This window comes from Suricata suricatta, chromosome 7, assembly GCF_006229205.1.
Source record: "Suricata suricatta isolate VVHF042 chromosome 7, meerkat_22Aug2017_6uvM2_HiC, whole genome shotgun sequence".
NCBI lineage: Eukaryota > Metazoa > Chordata > Mammalia > Carnivora > Herpestidae > Suricata > Suricata suricatta.
In genome coordinates, this window is record NC_043706.1 from 93,329,859 (window position 1) to 93,352,011 (window position 22,153).

At 39.4% G+C, this 22,153-nt stretch overlaps 1 protein-coding gene across 1 annotated transcript in view; it reads left to right on the forward strand.

Annotated features, from left to right (window-relative positions):
- Positions 1-22,153, forward strand: part of AFG1L (AFG1 like ATPase) — a 202,071-nt gene that overhangs the window by 35,032 nt on the left and 144,886 nt on the right. Inside the window, exon 3 of the mRNA XM_029944048.1 lies at positions 5,135-5,358. Within this exon, the coding sequence (XP_029799908.1) occupies positions 5,135-5,358 (224 nt within the window). The remainder of the gene's footprint in view (positions 1-5,134; positions 5,359-22,153) is intronic.

Genomic DNA, 22,153 nt, shown 5'->3' on the forward strand with positions numbered 1-22,153 from the left:
TGAGTTGTCCACATTGAGCTCCCAGCAATTTGTCAAATAAGTTCAGGTTTTCCTACTCTGGCATTGGTTCCTGGGGTGGTTTCCACTTGTGACTCTGCTCTGGTAAGCGATTACTCCCTGTGTTTGCCTGTCTTTCTTCTACATCTTAGGGGCAATGGTTTGCCCTGCATCCTCCCTTGTTCTGTGGATCTGGGAAGAGATGTTGGTTTTCAGTCTGTTCAGCTTTTTCGTTGTTAGGATAGAGTGGCAACTTTCAGGCTCCTTACATGTGGAACTGGATAAATGCTATTTCTCTTTTCATGCCTGCTTACACATCAGTGCCTTGGTTCTCTTTTTTGAAAATGCAGGAGAAGTGTATACTACTAAATAAAGATGTTAGGCTAGTAAAAAAGTAGAAGCAAAGAATGTTAAGCCTCTCTACAGGCCAAGAGGAACAACATACTTTGCCCACAGCCCTGATCTTTCTAATGACCATTTTTAAAAAAGATATTTTGTGACCATGAAAAGGAATATGCAGACTGAAGAGTAGCTCCTGGATTCGGCAACAGTAGGCCTTGGGTCAAGTTGGCAGCATCTGTCTCAGTAGAAGTTTGACCACAACGGATTGAGGATTGAGCAGGATGCGAGGGAGTGGCTAGAAAAAGTAAAGGTAACTCAAGTGGTTTGGCTTGTGCAGGAGAGGAGGGAGAGCAGACCTCTTATGACTGGTTTTGTTGTTATTATATAATTCGGAGATAGGAAAGGGTTGAGTTGGTATGAAAAATCTGGTAGAGAGGGGATTGATGATATAATACAGAGGTGGTTAGTGAAGAGAATGACATCTCTGGAAAAGTAGAAAGGGAGGGGATTCACGGAATATTTAATAAGCACCAGTTTTGTACCAGGAACTGTTCACTGGGGAATATAGCATTGAACAAAAACAGACAAGAATTCCTGTCCTCAAAGAACATCTACTCTGGGGAACAACAAACTAACAAACACTCTGGGTGGTGAAGGCGGAGAGAAAACAAAAAGGTAAATAAGTATAATATATGGCATTTAATATAACTAAATCTAGTAGTTCTTAGTACATATATAGGTCACATATATATATAGTAAAATATTAAAAATTTTTTTTAATGTTTATTTATTTTTGAGGGACAAACAGAACATGAGCAGGGGAGGGGCAGAGAGAGAAGGAGACACAGACTCTGAAGCAGGCTGCAGGCTCTGAGCTGTCAGCACAGAGCCCGATGTGGGGCTCGAACCCACGAACCGCGAGATGATGACCTGAGCTGAAGTCAGCTGCTTAACCGACTGAGCCACCCAGGTGCCTGTGTATATAGTAAAATATTATTAAAAATACTAGAGTATATCATGCATAGTTTTCTTTTTAAATCATTTTATACTCTTACTAAATGTCTTATTTTATGAAAATTGTTTTTTAGTTATTTATACATGAGTGAATATTGGATCATGATTATTAAATAGGGTTCGAAAATTTGAAAGCCTCTGATCAGAGGACAAGAAGGCATTAATATCCTTGATGGAATGAGAAACAACTCTTAGGCCAAGGAAAGAGAAAAGGGTGGGTAAATACAGGCGAGGTGGGAGGTTTTGTTGGTAGGGAGCTAAGGGACTTTGAAGGATGGTGAGGTTTTGCAGGGAGAGATTAGGCCGGCAGAGGTTGGAAGAGGAGGCTGTCCAGTCAGGGAAATCTGTATGAACAAAGGCATGACTATGAAGTGAAAGAATGGATTTGGGATGTGGTAAGTAATCTATCTGACTAGAAGGCAACTCCCATTATTGAGTCTGCCTTTGCATTTTCCATTCTAACCAGCTTTCTGACATTTCTACTATTGCCCATCCCAATTTAGGCCTTTATTATTTCCCACCTAGAATAGTTTCATAACCAGTTTTTCAGTACCCAAATTTCTTTTACTTGTTAGTGCCCGTTGATCTGATACATTACTGCTGCGTTTTTTGCCCCTCCACCCCTACTTAAAAAAAAAAAAAGCAACCTTGATATTCTCTTATTACCCTGTTACCCATTACATGTGATAGATAATTATTTCTTGTACCAGTGGATGCCTTTTGGAGAGTAGAGGGAGAGTAGTCTGGAAATGCAGACTGGGGTGCCATTCTGGATTTCTTGAACTGAAGAATGAGGATCCTCTGCTGGGGGATTCCCAAGACGACCTCCAGGTGTGATGACTTGCTAGGAGAATTCACAAGATTCAGTCTGTAGTTGTACTCGTGACTATTGCTTATTACAGCAAAGGATACAAACACAATACAGCAAAAGGGAAAGGCATGTGGGGCAAAATCTGGAAGAAATTAGGGGCAAGCTTCCAAGAGTCTTCTTCCAGTGGAGTCACATAAGATATGCTTTGTTCCTCCAGTAATGAATTGTGCCAAGAGATGTGAAATATTGTCTGTTAGGGAAGCTCCGTCGAGACTCATGGCCTAGGATGGGGTGGGGGTGGTCACGTAGCTACTTTTTGCATAGCATGTACCAAAATTCTGGACGTGTAGAAGGAAACTAGGTGTTCAGCATAAACCATGTTGCTTGTGCATGGTATAAACAGTTCAGTCACGGTGAGTCACTCTTTCCATTTCTGGGAATGGTGGGAGCCCTCTTGGAATGCAAATTCCCAGCCAAGGGTCCACCAAGCAAGCAGACCTTTCCAAGGACAGTGAACTCAGGCCTGCTGTGCCAACTCTTCTGCACAGTGTTTGTACTTAGTATGGTTCTATAAGGTGGAAAAGTGGTTTCGGGGGCTGCTTTGGAAATGGGTGTGGTACAGCTGTGGAAATGAGGGAGATGTGAAGAGGGTGGGGTTTTGTGCCCACCTCCCACTTTTCTCTTTAATAAATTTAGGATTCCTTAGAAGATTTTGTATGTTAAAAAAAAAAGGTGCTGCTGTTAAAATTATGCTTGAAAACCATCCTTTAAACAGTGAGATGAAATTCAAGAAAAATATTGATAAAATCACATTTGGATTTTAGCAAGATCATTTCTATAGTTGATGGAAGATAATTTAGAGATGGTGGTAAATTTGGGGGCAGCGGAGGTGATCAGAGGCAGGGAGGCCAAGCCCGAGACCATGAGAGCCCCAGCTAGGGTGGCAGTCTGAGGAAGCGTGGGAGGGGATGGATTAGAGTATTTACTGTATAAAATGAGTTGTATTTATGGATGATTGGCTGAGGACCTGGTTGAAAAGCAAGACAGAAGTTTATTATTCTTTTCCGTAAAAATCTGGTAGGTGGCCCCGAGCTGGTCTGGCAGCTCAGCACTGTTGGAGAACTTTGCTCTGCTTTGCTCAGTGTTTGCAGGCCTCTCTTGCCAGGTTGGCTTTTCCAGCCGCAGTCGCTATACTTGCACTGCAGTTAGAAGAAGAGGGAGGAGGGGGAAGAGGAGGGACTTGTCCCTTCTCTGGGAGGGCATGTACCAGAGCTGCAGGTTTCAGGTGACATTCCATTGGCTAGAACCGGTCATATGGCCGTGCCTGGCTGCTTGAGAGGCCAGAAATGGGTAATTAAGCTGGGCAGCCTTGCACCCAACTAAAACTTTTATTCAGAAAGGAAGAACAGCTATTAGAAGACAGCCCTGCCCTATCCCCAGCATTCATGGTTTATTTAGAATTTTTTTCCTCTCTTGGGAAAAAGATGGAAATAACCTTGACTGTTATTTTTTTTTACCCCAAGGTAAGTAATTTTCATGTTACTGAAACAAAGGAAACATGGTATTCAGTGAAACAAGAATAATACTGGCAGTGTATCTTTGCAAAAGTTTTGTCAGACTCAAAGATGGGCAATGGCACTATCTAAAAATGTGCTGTTTGCAGCAGTTTGCTGCTGTTTATTGTTGCTTTTACAAAGTAGGAAGAGAGATAGTCAATATTATAACTTTGTATGGTGACTACACTGATTGTGGTGAGCACTGCATGATGTATAGAATTGTTGAATCACTATGTTGTCCACTTGATACTAATATAACATTGTATCTCAATTCTACCTCAATGAAAGAATAAATAAAATAAAAACCGAAAGGGAGTTTCTGCTCCTTGAGACTGCCCCAGATAAGGAATAGTTATGATTGATCTTGCCACAGCCAATCATTTCTCTCCCAGGAGAAGCTAAAAAAGGATCAGAAAAGCTCACTGCTTTGACATAGACACTCTATTGTGTTTCAGCTCTTTATGTCCATCTTAAAAGTTGTGGAAAAGGGTAGGAATCTTATAAGCAGAGGGCTGAAATCAATGTGGTAATATCTGAATGCTGTGTGTTTTTGAAGAATAAACAATAAAGGGGGAGTTGAAAACCCTTTGTGGCTAGTCTCTGTGTGTCTGCCTTGGTACTTAAGAGCCAGAATTAGGCCTAATTCAGAGGGACCAGCCCTGCTGTGGGGAAGGATCTGATGAGCCCATGTGGCTTATTTAATGGAGTAGAGACAAAGCAGAGACTCTGTGGCAGGTTAGGTTTTCTAGAATGATAGCTTATGGGGCTTGGAGTTTATTCCTTTTTATTTTATTAAAAAATTTCTAATGTAATTTTTGAGACAGGGTGTGAGTGGAGGCAGGGCAGAGAGAGAGAGCGAGGGAGACACAGAATCCGAATTAGGCTCCAGGCTCTGAGCTGTTAGCACAGAGCTGGACATGGGGCTCGAACCTGTAACTGTGAGATCATGACCTGAGCCAAAGTTGGATGCTTAACCGACTGAGCCACCCAGGCTCCCCTATTTTATTTTTTTAAATATTCATTTATTTTGAGAGAAAGAGTGTGAGCAGGGGAGGGGCAGAGAGAGAGAGAGAGAGAGAGAGAGAGAGAGAGAGAGAGAGAGAGAGGGAGAATCCTAAGCAGGCTCTGCACTGACAGCACAGGGGCCTGATCTCGCAAACCATGACATCGTGACCTGGGTCAAAATGAAGAGTTGGACACTTAACTGACTGAGACTCCCAGATGCCCCTACTCCTTTATTAAAAGATGATTATATTTATTGAACAGAATGTGTTTTATTTTTATAAAAAGAGATTTACAATAAAAAGCTCACACATACATACTTGTAACTTAAAGGTTTTAATGGGACCACTAAGAAACATGTAGAATACTATTAAACATTCCTCTAAGAAAGTCTTTATATTTTTGTTTACAGCATATACAGTTCAAACACCTGAGATTATGTCTCCAACGGCAGCTACAGAGGTTTACTCAAAAGCTTTGGCTGTTTGCCATGGACCCCTGGACCACTATGACTTTCTGATCAAAGCTCATGAGATAAAGGACGATGAACATCAAAGAAGAGTCATACAGTGTTTGCAGAAATTACATGAGGACCTTAAAGGATATGATATAGAGACAGGAGGACTTTTTTCAAAGGTAAGGTTTGTGTGATATAAAAGATCAAACAGTTAAAAGTGTAGACATATAAAATGGATTCAGTGCAGTTGGTACAATCATGAAACCGCTTTAAGATTTCTCATCACTTCCTTTAAACAAGCTCTATTGGATGTCCATTTCTGATCTCTTGATGTTCCATAGCTTTCTTTTACCTTTGTGGAGGATTCAGATAGCCTCATATTTAAGTAATGACCAACGTAGTCTAGTCCAAATGACAGCTGTGGAATTCAAAAACTTCCTGTCTCTAGCTCAGGCCTGTCCCAGGATCAGCAGTGCAGAAGGCAGAGTGATTTGCTCTTTCCCTTTCTTTCCTCCTCCTCTGTCTGCTTGCCTGGCTTCTCCAGGGTCAGGATGAGAGGGATGGAAGATTAGAGTGAAACAGCAGTCTTAAGTGACCAATTAAGAGTCTGGTGTGGTAGACTCTGACATGCTAGCCCTTTGTTGAGGGGTACAATGGTGGGTTCTTATGGACCCTGGGGGAACTTCCCCACTGCTCCATTTTTGGACCTCTTAGGGTTCTAGTTGAACACCTGGCACCACTGCTTTCTGCTGGCTCCCCTTGCCTTTTCTCTTAGCCTTCTTGAGTGGGCTCCTTTCAGGATAGCTCTGGTCAGAACGCCTTTTATGGTGTCTACTTAGGCCACAGGGAGAATGACATCTCCTTTCTCTAATCCATACTCCAGCTCCAGTCAGCCTCCTGGGAACATGTGTCGGGTACTTCCATGAACACTTCCATAGCCTGCTTTGGTAACTGCCTGTGAATTTCCTCACCTAAACAAGCATCCGGCTGGGTGGGGGATGTCCCTCTTGTCATACCCTCAATCCTAGTCTTTTTGGATATTTCTCTTAGGGACCACCACTCTTACCATGCAGTTTATCTGGGGGAGATGGATGCCACAGCATTCCTTACTTAGCTAATAGCTGTCTACCTTGATTACTTTCTTCAGTTTCACTTTGTTTTTAGGGATATTTTTGCCTTTTGTTTTTCTTTTTAAAGTAATTCCTGCACAGATATGACTAATACTCTCTTTAGAATCTAGGGAAACTTGTTTCTCCTTGTCCTTAGCTTTGAGCTTTTGCTGAAATTCTGAGCCAACAGGAAAATTCCCATTCCTTATTCCATTATAATGTTTGTTTATTTTTGAGAGAGGGAAAGGGACAGAGACAGAGCATGAGGAGGGGAGGGGCAGAGAGAGAGGGAGACACAGAATCAGAAGGAGACTCCAGGCTCTCAGCTGTCAGCACAGCCTGATGCAGGGCTCAAACCCACAACCTATGAGATATGACCTGAGCAGAAGTTGGACGCTTAACCGACTGAGCTACCCAGGCACCCTTTTTCCCCCCTTAAGTGTTTATTTATATATTTTGAGAGATCATGTGAGAGAGTGGGAGAGGGGCAGAGAGAGATAGAGAGGGAGAGAGAGAATCCCAAGTGGTCTCTGAGCCATCAGCCTGTGGAGCCTGACGTAGGCTAAATCTCATGAACTGGGAGATCATGACCTGAGCCGAAGTCAGACCGTTAAACAACTGAGCCACCAAGGTGTTCCTCCTTATCCCAATATAGAAGCCATTGTCATCAGCAGTGTCATCTTCAAATTATGAGAGGAATTAATGGTAATAAGAATTAGAGGATGGCTCAACCAGAGAACCTAGTTTTCTTTAATTAACTGGCCAAAACATTTCCCCCCCACCAACACAAATATTCTGTTATTATGAGGCCTTTAGAGAAAAGGTTCTGTATAACATATGTTAGTAGTACTTTATTTACAAACTCTAGGGGCATATGGGTGGTGTAGTTGGTTAAGCATCTGACTCTTGATCTCGGCTCAGGTCATGATCTCATGGTTTCTAAGTTTGAGCCCTGCATCGGGCTCTGTTGCTGATGGTGGAGAGCCTGCTTTGGATTCTGTCTCTCCTTCTCTCTGCTCCTCCCCTGCTTGTTCTCTCTCTCTCCCTCCCTCTCTCTCTCTCTCTCTCTCTCTCTCTCAAATAAATTAAAAAAAAAACCCCTGTAGTCAAAGTAATTTTACTTAACAAAAATCTTTAGTGTATACTTAGATAGTTTTATTTTTATGGAAAGAAAAAGGCTGTCATTGTGTGAATGTCTTTTGGTTAAATGGAATAGGAATTCATTTAGGTTACAGAAAGAATTGGAGATTTAGAGAAAGACTACATATGCAAATAACAATGAAGGGCATCTCCCTCCTACAGCCAGGACCCAGTTGGCTTTGCGTCAGTGGCTCTGAGAGCCGCCGACTTGACTGGCAGTAGTAACAGGTACTTGCTGAGTCTTGCTCCAGTGCTGTGCCATTCATGTTGTTCGCTTGCTTTGTTGTTCCTTTCCCCCATGTTCATTTCCATTTCTGTTCTCTCAGCTTATTGATTTTCTTCCTGTATCAGTGGTTTAAATTCCCGACTAAGAACCTGATAGGACATTCAATCACATTATCCCTGTGTGGGCAGAGCTTTCATACCAGGCTTTTCAGAGGCCACTAGCCAGATCTTATACTGATCAGATCTCTGCCTAAGGAACCATCCAGGACTCCCATGAGCATGGTGGTTCCTTCTAGAAGTAGACTGTGAGGGTGGTGGCACTGTGATTGGCCAGTCCAACACAATGGTTATAGGAAGTAATAATGAGTTCTCCCTTTAGGTGGCTACCTCTTCTTTTTCCAATATTTCCAGAAGTTCATAGGTGAGTAAAGAACCAAAAAGTTTGGAAAACAGAGAGCTTATGTACTGTGTACCTAATTATAGTCTGTAATACAGATGGTCTTCCAAATAAAATATTGGTGTGGTTATGTGTCATAGCCAGGAAACAGGATGTTTTATTTAACTGGGTTTTTGGTTATCTGAGAGTTAAATTGCTTTCATGAATGTTCTAATTTGTTCTCTTTCTACTCCTCTCTTTCCCTTTTAGAAATTCAGTCCGCCCCCCCCCCCCCCGCCTCCTCATCCTTGGGGTTCATCTTACAGTGACTGATGAACTCACATCCAGTGAAAAGTACCCTTTAATCCTTAATGTATCTGGTTGCCAATTCAACATGTCTTTTTTTTTTAAATTGTTGTTTGGCTCTTTTTGGGGGTATTCTCCCACACTTCCTCTTTTGATTTCTGAAGTGCCAATGATGGGTCTGCCTAGTAAATTGACAGGTATTTAGCTGTAAGTAAATGTAATATTTAGTATATAGGATGCCTGGCTTTAAGGTGTAGTTGTAATCTAATAGAAGTAAGAGATTAGACATCTCGGATAGTTTTAAATACATCTACTTAAAGCTTATATTTGTTGAATCCTAATGCATTGTGAATAGTCTTTTGTAAACAGATGAACATCTCTTTGTGGAAGTATTTGTCCTGTAGTTTAAGTTTGCCAAATCTTTAACATTAAAAAAGACCCAAACATCTAATATAATTTGAATAAAACACATATATAAACGCTTTAGTTTTTTTCCTTTTTTTAAGATCTAGAAGTTTATTGAATAGAGGAGAGGGAAGGGGACCTTCCCCTTCAGACCTTCCAGACCACACCAGGGAGCTGCCTTGGCCAGAGACCTTCAGTTGTCGCGGGAGTACTAGGGTTAGACCACTGGAGATCTGAAGAGAGAAAGGAGAGGGCGGGAAGGATCCCTCCAAAGGTCAAGTGAGGAAATCCCTCACCCAGGGGTGGTCTGGCTGTTTCCCTCTGGGACTTTGCATCCTTCATTGAAGAGTAACATCAGCCCAAGGTCCAGTTTTTACAGACATTATTTGTCTTTCTGACGGACTTATTTCGTTTAGCATGGTAGGTTCTCCTTCGTGAGGAGGGATCCTGGGGAGCCGACAAGCAAGACGCAATGACCGGTCCCAAAGGCTGATAGCCAGTGGAAACAGGGATGTTCCCAAACCCGGAGAATGAGAACGTGAGCAAGGGACGCTCCTTGTGGCAGCGTGAACAGTGGATGCTCCTTAATGGAAGCATAAATGGTCCCGGAGAGACTGGAAACTGTAATCGTCCCCGAGAGAGATGGAGACGGACCAAGAGCTGAGGGCTAATGGCAAACTTTACTAGGAACAGCATCTTATTTTATACCCTCCTTACAAGCCTGGAGAGAGCAGTAAACGTTTAAATAGCAGTAAATGTTTAACCAGAACAATAGATACAGATACAGAGCGGGCAGAACCGGAACAGCTTGCAACTGTGTGTGGGTATATCTCTGGTGTCGCGGCTTCTTGACGCACTTGGCTGATGCCCAGGAAAGCTCTGTCCTGCACGTCCTCTTGGGACTTCATCAAGTCCCCTTTTCCCAGCGTTCTGGGAGCAGAAGTCTGATAAAGATGTTTTATTCACAAGGACAGTGCTGAGAACTGAGGACAGTTCGTCCTATTTCCCAACAGTTTAGCCTAATACACTCGAGCTTCATCAAGATTTCATTCTTTTTTTTTTTTTAAGGCTGAGTAATGTTCCAGTGTGTGTGTGTGTGTGTGTGTGTACACACCACATCTTCTTTATCCACTCATCAGTTGAGGGACATTTGGGCTCATCAGGGTGCATGTATCCCTTTGAGTCAGTATTTTTTTATCCTTTGGGTAAATACCTGGTAGTGGAATTGCTGAGTCATAGAGTAGTTCTATTTTTAACTTTTTGAGGAACCTCCATACTATTTCCCAGGGTCGCTGCACCAGTTTGCATTCCCACCAGCAGTGTAAAAGGGCTCCCATTTCTCAGGATCTAAAAACACCTGTGTTGTTAATTTTAGCCATTCTGACAGGGGTAAGGTGGTATCTCATTGTGGTTTGATTTGTATTTCCCTGATGATGAGTGATATATTAGTCAGCTGTGTGTCTTTTATGGACAAATGTCTATTTATATCTTCTGCCCATTTCTTCACTGGATTATTTGTTTTTTGGGTGTTGAATTGTAGACGTTCTTTATGTATTTTGGATACTAACCCTTTATTGGATATGTCATTAGCAACTATCTTCTCTCATTCTGTAGTTTACCTTTTAGTTTTGTTGATTGTATCTTTAGCTGTGCAGAAGCTTTTTATTTTGATGAAGTCCCAATAGTTATTTTTGCTTTTGTTTTCCTTGTCTTAGGAGACATATCTAGTAAGAAGTTGCTACAGCTGATGTCAAAGAGGTTACTGCCTATGTCCTCCTCTAGGATTTTAATGGTTTCATGTTGTACATTTAGGTCTTGAATCTATTTTGAATTTATTGTGTATGGTGTAAGAAAGTGTTCCAGTTTCATTCTTTTGCATGCTGCTGTTCAGTTTTCCCAACACTATTTGTTGAAAAAACTGTCTTTTTTCCATTGGATTCCTGCTTTGTTGAAGATTAATTGACCACATAGTTGAAAACCTATCTCTTCTAAAAATAAGCACCAATATGCCAAGTATCAGAGAAGGAAAACTGGGGCTACTAGGTTTTTTTACTGAAGGGAGAAATTTATTTTTAAACTTGTTGATTTTGGAAAATAGGATTTATGATTTTATTTTTTCTAAGCATATTGAGAGATTATTGACATATAGCTTGTGAAAGTTCAAGGGGTACATGTGATGATTTGATACTCATGTATTACAAAAGATGACCACAATGAGGTTAGTTAATATCACCATTCCCTCACATAATTACCATTTTGGGTTGTTTTTTTTTTTTTTTTTTTTGGTGATAAAAACATTTAAGATCTGTCTTAACTAATTTTGAGTATATAATACAGTCTTATTAATTTTGGGAACCATGCTGTGCTTTAGACCCCCTATAGGACTTATCCTATAGCTGGCAGTTTGTACTTTTGGAACAATATTTTCCCGTTTCTCCCAGCATCCAGCCCCTGGTAACCACCATTTTACCAATTTTGCTGTTTTAGAATTCTACATATAAGTGAAAAAAGCATTTGTCTTCCTCTGTCTGACTTATTTCACTTAGCAATGTAGATACTTATTTTTTGTTTTTCATGTAAGCTCTACGCCCATCATGGGGCTGGAGATCAGGAGTTGTGTGTTCTACCAGCTGAGCCATCCAAGTGCCCCTAGGCATTTGTTGTTAATGCAGATATTTAAACATTCATTATAGTGGACTTTTTTTCCCCATAGTACTCTTAAGAAACTTGGTGTAACGCTAAGCTATAATATTAAAATAAAATGCATCTGAATTATTGGTGAGAAAAACACTGGTGGCAGTTACTAGGCTGCTTTGACATACCTGTATAACAATATTTTCTCTATTAAAAATTTGAAAAAGTTCGGAGCAGATGACCATTGTGTAGAAGCAACAAACTCTGAAGAATGAGCATTTATGAACACTTTACCTTTGTTATCAAATAAAACCTACCACCAGGTTAATCTGACACATTTAATGTATGCATAATTGTTATTGTGCTGTGAGGTAATTAGGCATAAATGGTAAGTAGTTCATGTAAATCACTATAATTAGAATTACTTTTACACAGCCAAATCAAGCATTTCTAGAGTCAGGGAGGGAGGGAATTAAGTAGAGTGTGGAGCTGCTGTGAACATCTCTGTTTCCATTAATCAGAGGAATACAGGCAGCCGGGGTTTTTCATCCCTTGGGAGGAGACATCGGAGCCTAAGTGACCTGGGAATGGGAGTGGAAGGCACAGTATTCCTTTGCTTTTCCTCCTGCTCTCTACAAAATACTTTTCAGGATTTCCCTAATGAGAAATTATTTCCAACTTCCTCTTACATCCTATCTTTTATTTGGATACCTGTCTTTACCCTCCTAAGAACAATGCATAGATCACATAGAAGAGACCTGGCCTGCCTTTAAAGCCAGCTAATCTCAGGTCTTGATGCTTTTCCTGTTCAAGCTTGTAGGACACAGAGGCTCTGAGCAGGATACCTGGAATGCTGGGCTGTAGCCTTTCCTCCTGGGACATGTGGGAGCCCTACTTACCTGGATCCAAGACTAGGCTATTTGCTGTTTTTCCTCAGTTCTTCCCTTCTCTCGTACACCTAAAGGAGGGAATGCATATTCTCTCCATTCTTCTTCTTAGAGCCAGGATTTCCTATAGGTAAAATCGGTTGAGCAGCATGATTTGGGTAAAATTTCCCTGATCCGTTTATTTATTAGAAAACCATAAGCAACATTGAATACAAAATGGGGAACATCTATAGCTACAAATTTATTAAAGACCAGGAATATTTTTACATGAATGTCTCTTGTATCACATTTTTATGAAAGCTGAAGCAAAATTATGTCCTAACCCAGTGGTGGCATTGTCTGTGAAAAGTACAATCAGGAGTCAGACCACATTGTTTTTTGAGAAATAACACATCCCAGACTCATTTAAAATCTGAAATTCGAGAAACAGAGTGTAACAGGCATGTTTTTGTCTACAGAATAATTAACCAGTGTATTCAACTATATTTTAAGTTTTGTCATAATTCCTAAGGTGAAATTATGCCATCAACATAGATGAGAATATCTTTAATAAATCTCTTGAAATGAATTTAGAGGAAGGGATATAGCCCTATTTCATAATGTTGAGGATTGGAATGTTTCCTGTCTTTATCAACCAAAGCTTACTACTTTGGTTATGGGTACAAAATTTCATAGGCCATAAAGAGGAATAAGTACTGTGGAATCTATGCTGAGATTATAGTCAGATCTCTAGATCATGGGTTGGCAAATATTTATTTATTTGGCAAATATTTACTTTAAAGAACCACTTAGGAAACCATTTAGACTTAGGGGGCCATATGACCTCGCTCCCAATTATTCAGTTCTCCTGCTGTAGTCAAAGCAGCCACAAAAATACATAAAAAAATATACTCCAACAAATACTTATTTACAGAAACAGGTGTCAGGCTGAGTTTGGCCCACAAGTCACTATTTGCTGACTCCTGCTCTAAGTTAATGGTTGGTCCCTGAGCAGATTTGAAGGCTGGTGGGAGACCATTCATTATATTCACAATTCTTCTTAAACTGTACTTAGTCTAGCTTTTTTATCTAATTTCCCATTACTTCTCTTTATGTATACCTGCCTTTAGTCAACAGAACCATTCAGTGTTCCATTAGACAGACAGACAAATGGAACAAAGTAGAAAGTTCAGAACTTGTGTGAAAACTTGATGTACTATTGACTTGGCACTGAAAATCAGTAGGGAAAAAGATGGTCTAGTCAATAAATGTAGATGAGAGGCTGAGACAATTGATTATGTGAAAAGTAAAATAAAATTAGGTATCTTTTCTTTAAACATAAACATAAATTACATAGAATCAATGTCTTAAACTTCTTGAAGAAAATATCAAGGAATATCTTTATGAACCTGGGACTAGTAAGAATTTCCTATACAAGATAAGAAACCTAAATTGTCAAGATAAAGATGGATACATTTGACTATACTAAAATTTAAAACTTTTAGCCAAGTAAAAGCGTTCTAGAAAAAGTGAAAAGGCAGAACACAGATTGGGAGAAAATACTTGCATTAAAAATAATTGATTATGGATTATTATCTAGATTACATAAAGAACTATCAAAAACAGAAGAAAAAAACACCTCAACAGAAGAATGGATGCAGAGTCTGTTTTGTGGGAATAACTAGCAGATGTTACAAAACTGGATAAATAAATCAGAATGTATTTCTAAAATGGACTATTGCATAGCGTGGGGATATTTTCTCTGAGAAAATAGGATGCAAAGGGAGGCTTCAGCTGTATCTAATGTTTTATTACTTAAATTTTGGAATAAGTATGTTAAAATATAAAGATTTGATAAAGCTGGGTGGTAGGTAACTATTCAATATTTTATCCAATGTAGCCTATTTATTATATTCTATAGTAAAAATATTTTTAAATGTAATTGTTAGATATTTCAGCAGGTTTCTTAAAATCATTTTCAGGTGCACCTGGTGGCTTGGTCGGTTGAGCATCCGACTTCGGCTCAGGTCACGATCTCACGGTTCTGTGGGTTCAAGCCCCGTGTCAGACTCTGTGCTGACAGCTCAGAGCCTGGAGCCTCCTTCAGATTTTGTGTCTCCCTCTGTCTCTGCCCTTCCCCTGCTCATGCTCTCTCTCTTAAAAATAAATATTAAAAAAATTTTTAAAAATATAATTAAAAAATTATTTTTAGGAAATTACAACTTGATAATGTAATTTTAGACTCTACCAGTTAGTTCATCATTTGCTCCTTACAAATAGACTAAGGAAGGGGAACTATTAGCACCAGCTCAGAAAAGCCTAGAAGATATTTAGACTTTTTAGCAATGAAAATTATTTTTCTCTTTCTGAAGTTCCATATGATGAATTGTCTTGGCTTAAATCTATTTCACAAATGCCAGGTTTCTGAGTTCTATATATGTAGTTAGGTGTTCATTTTTAAATTTATTTTTTTAATATTTATTTTTGAGAGAGAGAGATGAGAGAGAGAGGGAGACAGAGAATCTGAAGCAGGCTATGGCCCTGAGCTGTCAGCACAGAGCCCAGTGGGGGGTCGAATCCACGAACCACGAAATCATGAAATCATGACCTGAGCCCAAGTCAGATGCTTAACTGACTGAGCCATCTAGGCACCCCTGTAGTTATGTGTTCATTTAATATTGGTTTAATCTTATGTTTGGTAATGTTTTGTCTTTTTCAAGTAATGTCCCCATTTCAAGTACTGGGAAAATAATGAGCCCAGTGTTTTCTTGTTTGTTTTTTTTCTTAGTTTTATTTTATTTTTATTTTTTTAAATTTAAATCCAAGTTAGCTAACGTATAGTGTAATAATGTTTTTAGGAATAGAATTTAGTGATTCATCACTTACGTATAACACCTAGTGCTCATCCGAACAAGTGCCCTCCTTAATGCCCATCGCCCAGTGAGCCCATCCCCTAACTAAATATGCCACCAGCAACCCTCAGTTTGTTCTCTGTATTTAAGAGTCTCTTATGGTTTATCTCCCTCTCTGTTTTTATATTATTTTTGCTTCCCTTCCCCTATGATCATCTTTGTTTCTTAAATTCTACATATGAGTGAAATCATATGATGTTTGTCTTTTTTCTAATTTTGCTTAGCATAATACACTCTAGTTCCATCCACGTTGTTGCAATGGCAAGATTTCATTCTTTTTGATTGCTGAGTAATATTCCATTGCATATATATACACCACACCTTGTTTATCCATTCAAGAAATATTTCTAACACATAATTGGATTATACCATTCTCCCGCTTAAGGGTTGTTGATGCCCTCGGGTGAAGGTACAGACACGCTGGTGTGTTCTACAAGATCCTTGAGAGCCTGGTCCCTGCCATCTGTCAGCCTCATCTGCCTTAGTTCTCAGCTGTTAAAGCACCAGGTATGACAAACTACTTGAAACTCCTTGGACAAGACTAGGACCTTCTCTTGCCTCTGGGTCTGCCAAGGCTGTATCTCACCCTATCCTTTTGTTTAGCTCCTCTCATATTGCCTACCTGGTGACCATATACTCCTTTAAGTAAATACTTTGTTTTCTGAATCTTCTGGGTGTGCAGAATCTAGCTCACTGCCTAGCACAAAGGAGGTTCTCAGTGCTTAATTCTTGTTTGCAGAATAAATGAAAAATGAATAACAAAATCATCACTGAAGATTCAGAGGATAATTCTCTGCTGATTCTGAATGATAGGCTCTCAGCCTATCCATGTGTCTGTGTGAGTGTTGATGTCTCTGTGAGTTTCTATATCCATATGCCTCTCTTGGATGTGTTTATGTTCTCATTTCCTCCTTAGCATCAGTTATTGATAATCCAGGAGAAGCCTGGAAGGTCACTTTAATTCCTCAAATTCAGAACTTCATCCAGGTTCAGACTGAGGGATATTTTTCACATCTTTTTTTTTTTTTAATGAATTCCAGATTGGTTTGAGAATTATGCTTGTGTCTTGGACATCCCTCTGAACTGGTAGTGGACCAGAATAGATGACACTGAGTATAGCTTTGTCTAAGCCAGTCAGAATCAGGATACCAGTTAGGACTGTCATTTGTTTCCTAGTGACACATGTAGGCACTTGTAAATGCTTGTTGTTTGAATGTGTGAGGCATTAAAAAGTCATTTGCATCTTCAAACTATGTTATAATCAGAAATGGAGCCATTTCTTTTGCTAGTTGTTCTAGAGGTTTAAGCTCATCCCTCCCCACCCCCCAATCCACACTTGCTAGTTATTTAGGTACTTAAATAGGCTTAATTATAGGAGTAAACTGAACAAATTAGTGTACTTTAGGTTAGGAGGGTTCTTTTGCAATTCAGCTGAAGGCATTTAAAAACATTTTCATTTAAAGAACATTTATGGGTGCTAACATATAGTTCAGCCTTTTAGTTTCTAAAGATCTTCTTAGAAACCTGAAGTGATCTACTTTTATCAGAAAGTGGTCTATGTTGTGAAGGATATAATGCTGGTTTTTAAAAGATGTAATTATGCCCAGCATTCCAGCTGGGATCATTGTCTCTGATTCTATCATTTTTGGAGATAATAATGGAATGATGAGGGGAGTGGGGAGAAACAGGAAAAGTAGTATTCCTGCATTTTAAACAAATTGAAAACAACCCTTTTTATTTTAAAGCACCACCCTTATTATCTAATTGTCCTAATGGAAATTATGCTTGAGTAGCGGATGGGTTTTAACCCGGAAAGGTGGAGGACATGCTGTTTCAGCTTATAACTTTGATGAAAATCACCTTGGATTACTTTTTTAATGCTAGAATTTTTAATATAAGGAACAAAACATAAATTAAAATGATTAAATCAAAATATTTAGAATGAGGATAGCAAATGTTTACTTTGTAGCAGTTAAAGGAATAGTTTTGGTAACAGTTTTGAAAGCAGTTGCCTAAAATGTAAATATGGGGGCGCCTGGGTGTCTCAGTCAGTTGAGCGGCCGGCTTCAGCTCAGGTCATGATCTGACGGTTTGTGGGTTCGAGCCCCGTGTCAGGCTCTGTGCTGACCCCTGGCTCAGAGCCTGGAGCCTGCCTTCAGATCCTGTGATTCCTCTTTCTGACCCTCCCCTACTCACTTTGTCTCTCTCTCTCTCTCTCTCTCAAAAATAAATAAAAACATTAAAGAAATTTTAAATGTAAATATGCAGATATTTTTCATTTTATTTACTTTTTAAAAATATTTTGGATTTTGTTGTGATTAGTAACTTTTTCATAAGTGGACAACATTATCAAGATGGCAAAGATAAACCACGTATAAGAGGGTGAGTGATGGATAGATTTGACATAGAATATGTATTTCAAATAGATAAAGATTTTTACAAATAAAACAACACCAGAGAACATTCAAGTGGTCAGATTTGGAGTTGCTCAGCAACACACTCATTAGGAAAATGCAAATTAAAATCTGTATTAGATGCCTATACATACTCACCAGGATGGCTACAATTAAAAGTACCTAAAGTTTTGAGTATTAATGAGGGGTGGAGGGCCTGGAGCGTCTATACATTAGTGTAACTATTTTGGAAAACTGGATGGTTACAAAAGGTAATACATTTGGTAGCTGGTCTCCAAAGATGGCCCCCAATCCTAACATTCAAACCTTATCTTCGTTCTTCTTGAATTGGCCTGTCCTTTGCAACCGGCTGGAACCGTTGAGTAGCAGAGATGATGTTTTGAGACATCCAAGTCTTGGCCGTCAGATGCCTCTGCAGCATCCTGCTGGATCTCCTGGAATGCTCATTTTGGGGACGTTCCCTCATAGATCCCAGTGTCCATTTTGGAGGAATCCCAAACAACATGTAGAAGCAAAAGTAATGTGTAGATGGTTTGTTTAAAATAAGTCCCAACTGACAAAGAGCATTGACTGTCTGTTATGATTGAGTTATTTTTTAAATTTTGAATTACATTATTATTATTATTTTAAATGTATTTTTAAAATTTATATCCAAGTTAGTTAGCATATAGTGCAACAATGATTTCAGGAGTAGATTATTTAATGCCCCTTACCCATTTAGCTTATCTCCTCTCCCACAACCCCTCCAGTAACCTGTTTGTTCTCCATATTTGTCTTTTGTGTTTTTGTCCCCCTCCCTGTTTTTATATTATTTTTGCTTCCCTTCCCTTATGTTCATCTGTTTTATATATTAAAGTCTTCATATGAGTGAAGTCACATTATATTTGTCTGACTGACTAATTTCACTTAGCATAATATCCTCTAGTTCCATCCACATAGTTGCAGGGTTTCATTCTTTTTGATTGACAAGTAATACTCCATTGTGTGTGTGTGTGTGTGTGTGTGTGTGTGTGTGTATGGATGAATGGATAAAGAATGGATAAATCCATTCATCCATCGATCGACATTGGGCTCTTTCTATGCTTTAGCTATTGTTGATAGTGCTGCTATAAACATTGGGGTGCATGTGTCTCTTTGAAACAGCATACCTGTATCCCTTAGATAAATACCTAGTAGTGCAATTGCTGGGTTGTAGGGTAGTTCTATTTTTAATTTTTTGAGGGCACTCCATCCTGTTTTCCAGAGTGGCTGCACCAGTTTGCATTCCCACCAGCAGTGCAAAGCAGATCTTTTTTCTCTGCATCCTTGTCAACATATGTTGTTGTCTGAGTTGTTAATGTTAGCCATTCTGACGAGTGTGAGGTGGTTTCTCGTTGTGGTTTTGATTTGTATTTCCCTGATGATCAGTGATGTTGAGCATTTTTTCATGTGTCAGTTGGCCATCTGGATGGCTTCTTTGGAAAAGTGTCTATTCATGCCTGTTGCCCATTTCTTCACTGGCTTATTTGTTTTTTTGGGTGTTTGAGTTTTATAAGTTCTTTATAGATTTTGGATACTAACCCTTTATCTGATATGTCATTTGCAAATATCTTCTCTCCCACTCCATCAGTTGCCTTTTAGTTTTGCTGATTGTTTCCTTCACTGTGTAGAAACTTTTTATTTTGATGAGGTCCCAATAATTCATTTTTGCTTTTGTTTCCCTTGCCTCTGGAGATATGTTGAGTAAGAAGTTGCTGCAGCCAAGGTCAAAGAGGTTCTTGCCTGCTTTCTCATGGAGAATTTTGATGGCTCCCTGACCTACATGTAGGTCTTTCATTCATTTTGAGTTTATTTTTGTGTGTGGTGTAAGAAAGTGGTCCAGGTTATTTTTCTACATGTTACTGTCCAATTTTCCCAGCACCACTTGCTGAAGAGACTGTATTCCATTGAATATTCTTTCCTGCTTTGTCAAAGATTAGTTTGCGATACGTTGTGGGTCCATTTCTGGGTTCTTTATTCTGTTCCGTTGATCTGAGTGTCTGTTCTTGTGCCAGTACCTTACTGTCTTAATGATTACAGTTTTGTAATACAGCTTGAAGTCTGGATTGTTATGCCTCCTGCTTTGGTTTTCTTTGTCAAGATTGCTTTAGCTATTTGGGGTCTTTTCTGGTTCCATACAGATCTCAGGATTGTTTGTTCTAGCTCTGTGAAGAATGCTGGTGTTATTTTGATAGGGATTGCATTGAATATGTAGATTGCTTTGGGTAATATTGACATTTTAACAATATTTGTTTTTCCTATCCAGGAGCATGGAATATTTTTCCATTTTTTGTGTGTCTTCTTTAATTTCCTTCATAAGCTTTCTGTAGTTTTAAGTATATAGATTTTTCACCTATTTGGTTAGATTTATTCCTAGATATTTTATGGTTTTGGTGCAATTGTAAATGGGATGGATTGCTTGATTTCTCTTTTTTTTTAAATTTTTAATGTTTTTTATTTACTTTTGAAAGACAGAGAGAGACCACACGAGCAAGGGAGGGTCAGAGAGAGAGGGAGATACAGAATTTGAAGCAGGCTCCAGGCTCTGAGCTAGCTGTCAGCACAGAGCCTGACACGGGGCTTGAACTTGCAAACTGCGAGATCATGACCTGAGCCAAAGTCGGACACTTAACTGACTGAGCCACCCAGGTGCCCCTGATTTCTCTTTCTGTTGCTTCATTGTTGGTGTATAGAATTGCAATTGATTTCTGTGCATTGATTTTATATCCTGCCACTTTTCTGAATTCATGGATCAGTTCTAGCAGTTTTTTGGTGGAATCTTTTGGGTTTTCCATATAGAATATCAGGTCATCTGCAAAGAGTGAAAGTTTGACCTCCTCCTGGCCTCATTTTTGGATGCCTTTTATTTCTTTGTGTTGTCTGGTTGCTGAGGCTAAGACTTTCAATAGTGTGTTGAATAACAGTAGCAAGAGTGGACATCCCGTCTTGTTCCTGACCGTATGGGGAAAGCTCCAGTTTTTCCTCATTGAGGATGATTAATAGCATTGAGTCTTTCCTATATGGCTTTTCTGATCTCGAGGTATGATCCTTCTATCCCTACTTTCTTGAGGGTTTTTATCAAGAAAGGATACTGAATTTTGTCAAATGCTTTCTCTGCATCTATTGAGAGGATCATGTGGTTCTTGTCCTTTCTTTTACTGATGTGATGAATCACATTGATTGTTTTGCGGATATTGAATGAGCCATGCATCCCAGGTATAAATCCCACTTGGTGGTGGTGAATAATTTTTTTTAATGTATTGTTGGATTGGTTGGCTGATACATTGTGGAGGATTTTTGCTCCATGTTCATCAGGGAAAATCAGCACATTTTTTAAATTGGACAATTGACAGTTTAGCCGTATTGTTTTAAAAAATTTTTAGGGTGCATGGGTGGCTCAGTCAGTTAGGGGTCCGACTTAGGCCCAGGTCATGATCTCATGGTTTGTGGGTTTGAGCCCCGCATCGGGCAGCTTGGAGCCTGGAGCCTGCTGCAGATTCTGTCTCTGGCTCTCTCTGCCCTTCCCCTGCTTGTGCTTTGTCTCTCTGTCTCTAAAAGAAATAAGCATTAAGAAAAAAATTTTAATGACACTCTTAACACCTGTTTTCCTAATCCTCCCTTTTGATTTGGGTTATTACAGCAAGTGTACTAATCTTAAGAATACTCTCTGAACTAGAGTTCTCTGAGGGTTTTTTGTTTTTGTTTTTGTTTTTTTTTAGATTTTACAAGTAAGTGGTATCATTCAGTATATATTTTCTTTTCTTTTTTTTAAGTTTATTTACTTTTAATTTTTCAAATGTTTATTTTTGAAAGAGAGCATGTGAGCTGGGGAGGGACAGAGGAAGAGCAGGACAGATCATAGGCAGGCTATGCATTGAGAGCAGCAAGCCCAATGAGAGGCTTGAACTCGTGAACTGCAAGATCATGACCTGAGCCGAAGTTGGACGCTCAACTGACTGAGCCACCCAGGTGTCCCTCAGTTTATTTATTTTAAATAATTTCTAAACCCAACATGGGGCTCAAACTCACAACCCCAAGGTCAAGAGTTGCATGCTCCTCCAAATGAGCCAGCTGGGAGCCCCAGTACGTGTCTTTTTCTGCCTGATTTATTTCACTTAGCTTAATGCCCTCAGGGTTCATCCATGTTGTTAAAAATGGCAAGATTTCTTTCTTTTTTATACCTCGTAATATCTCAATGTAAATATATACCATATTTTCTTTATCTGTTCATCGATTCATATACCCTTAGGTTGTTGTCATATCTTGGCTGTTGTAGATAGTGCCACATGAACAGGGGGTGCAGATACCTTGCTGAGTTAGTGTTTTCATTTCCTTTGCATAAATATCCAGAAGTGGAATAACGGGACATCTTTGGGGTGTCTCCAAAAGTGTGCAGGGTCACCTCCCCAAAAGGGAGGACATTAAAATTCACTGTGCTATGAAAAAAAAAGATTACAGCAATTCATATTCATAACAATTTATGAGCCTGCCTGTTTCCCTACATTTAAAAAAATTTTTTTAATGCTTTTATTTATTTTTGATACAGAGAGAGACAGAGCATGAGAGGGG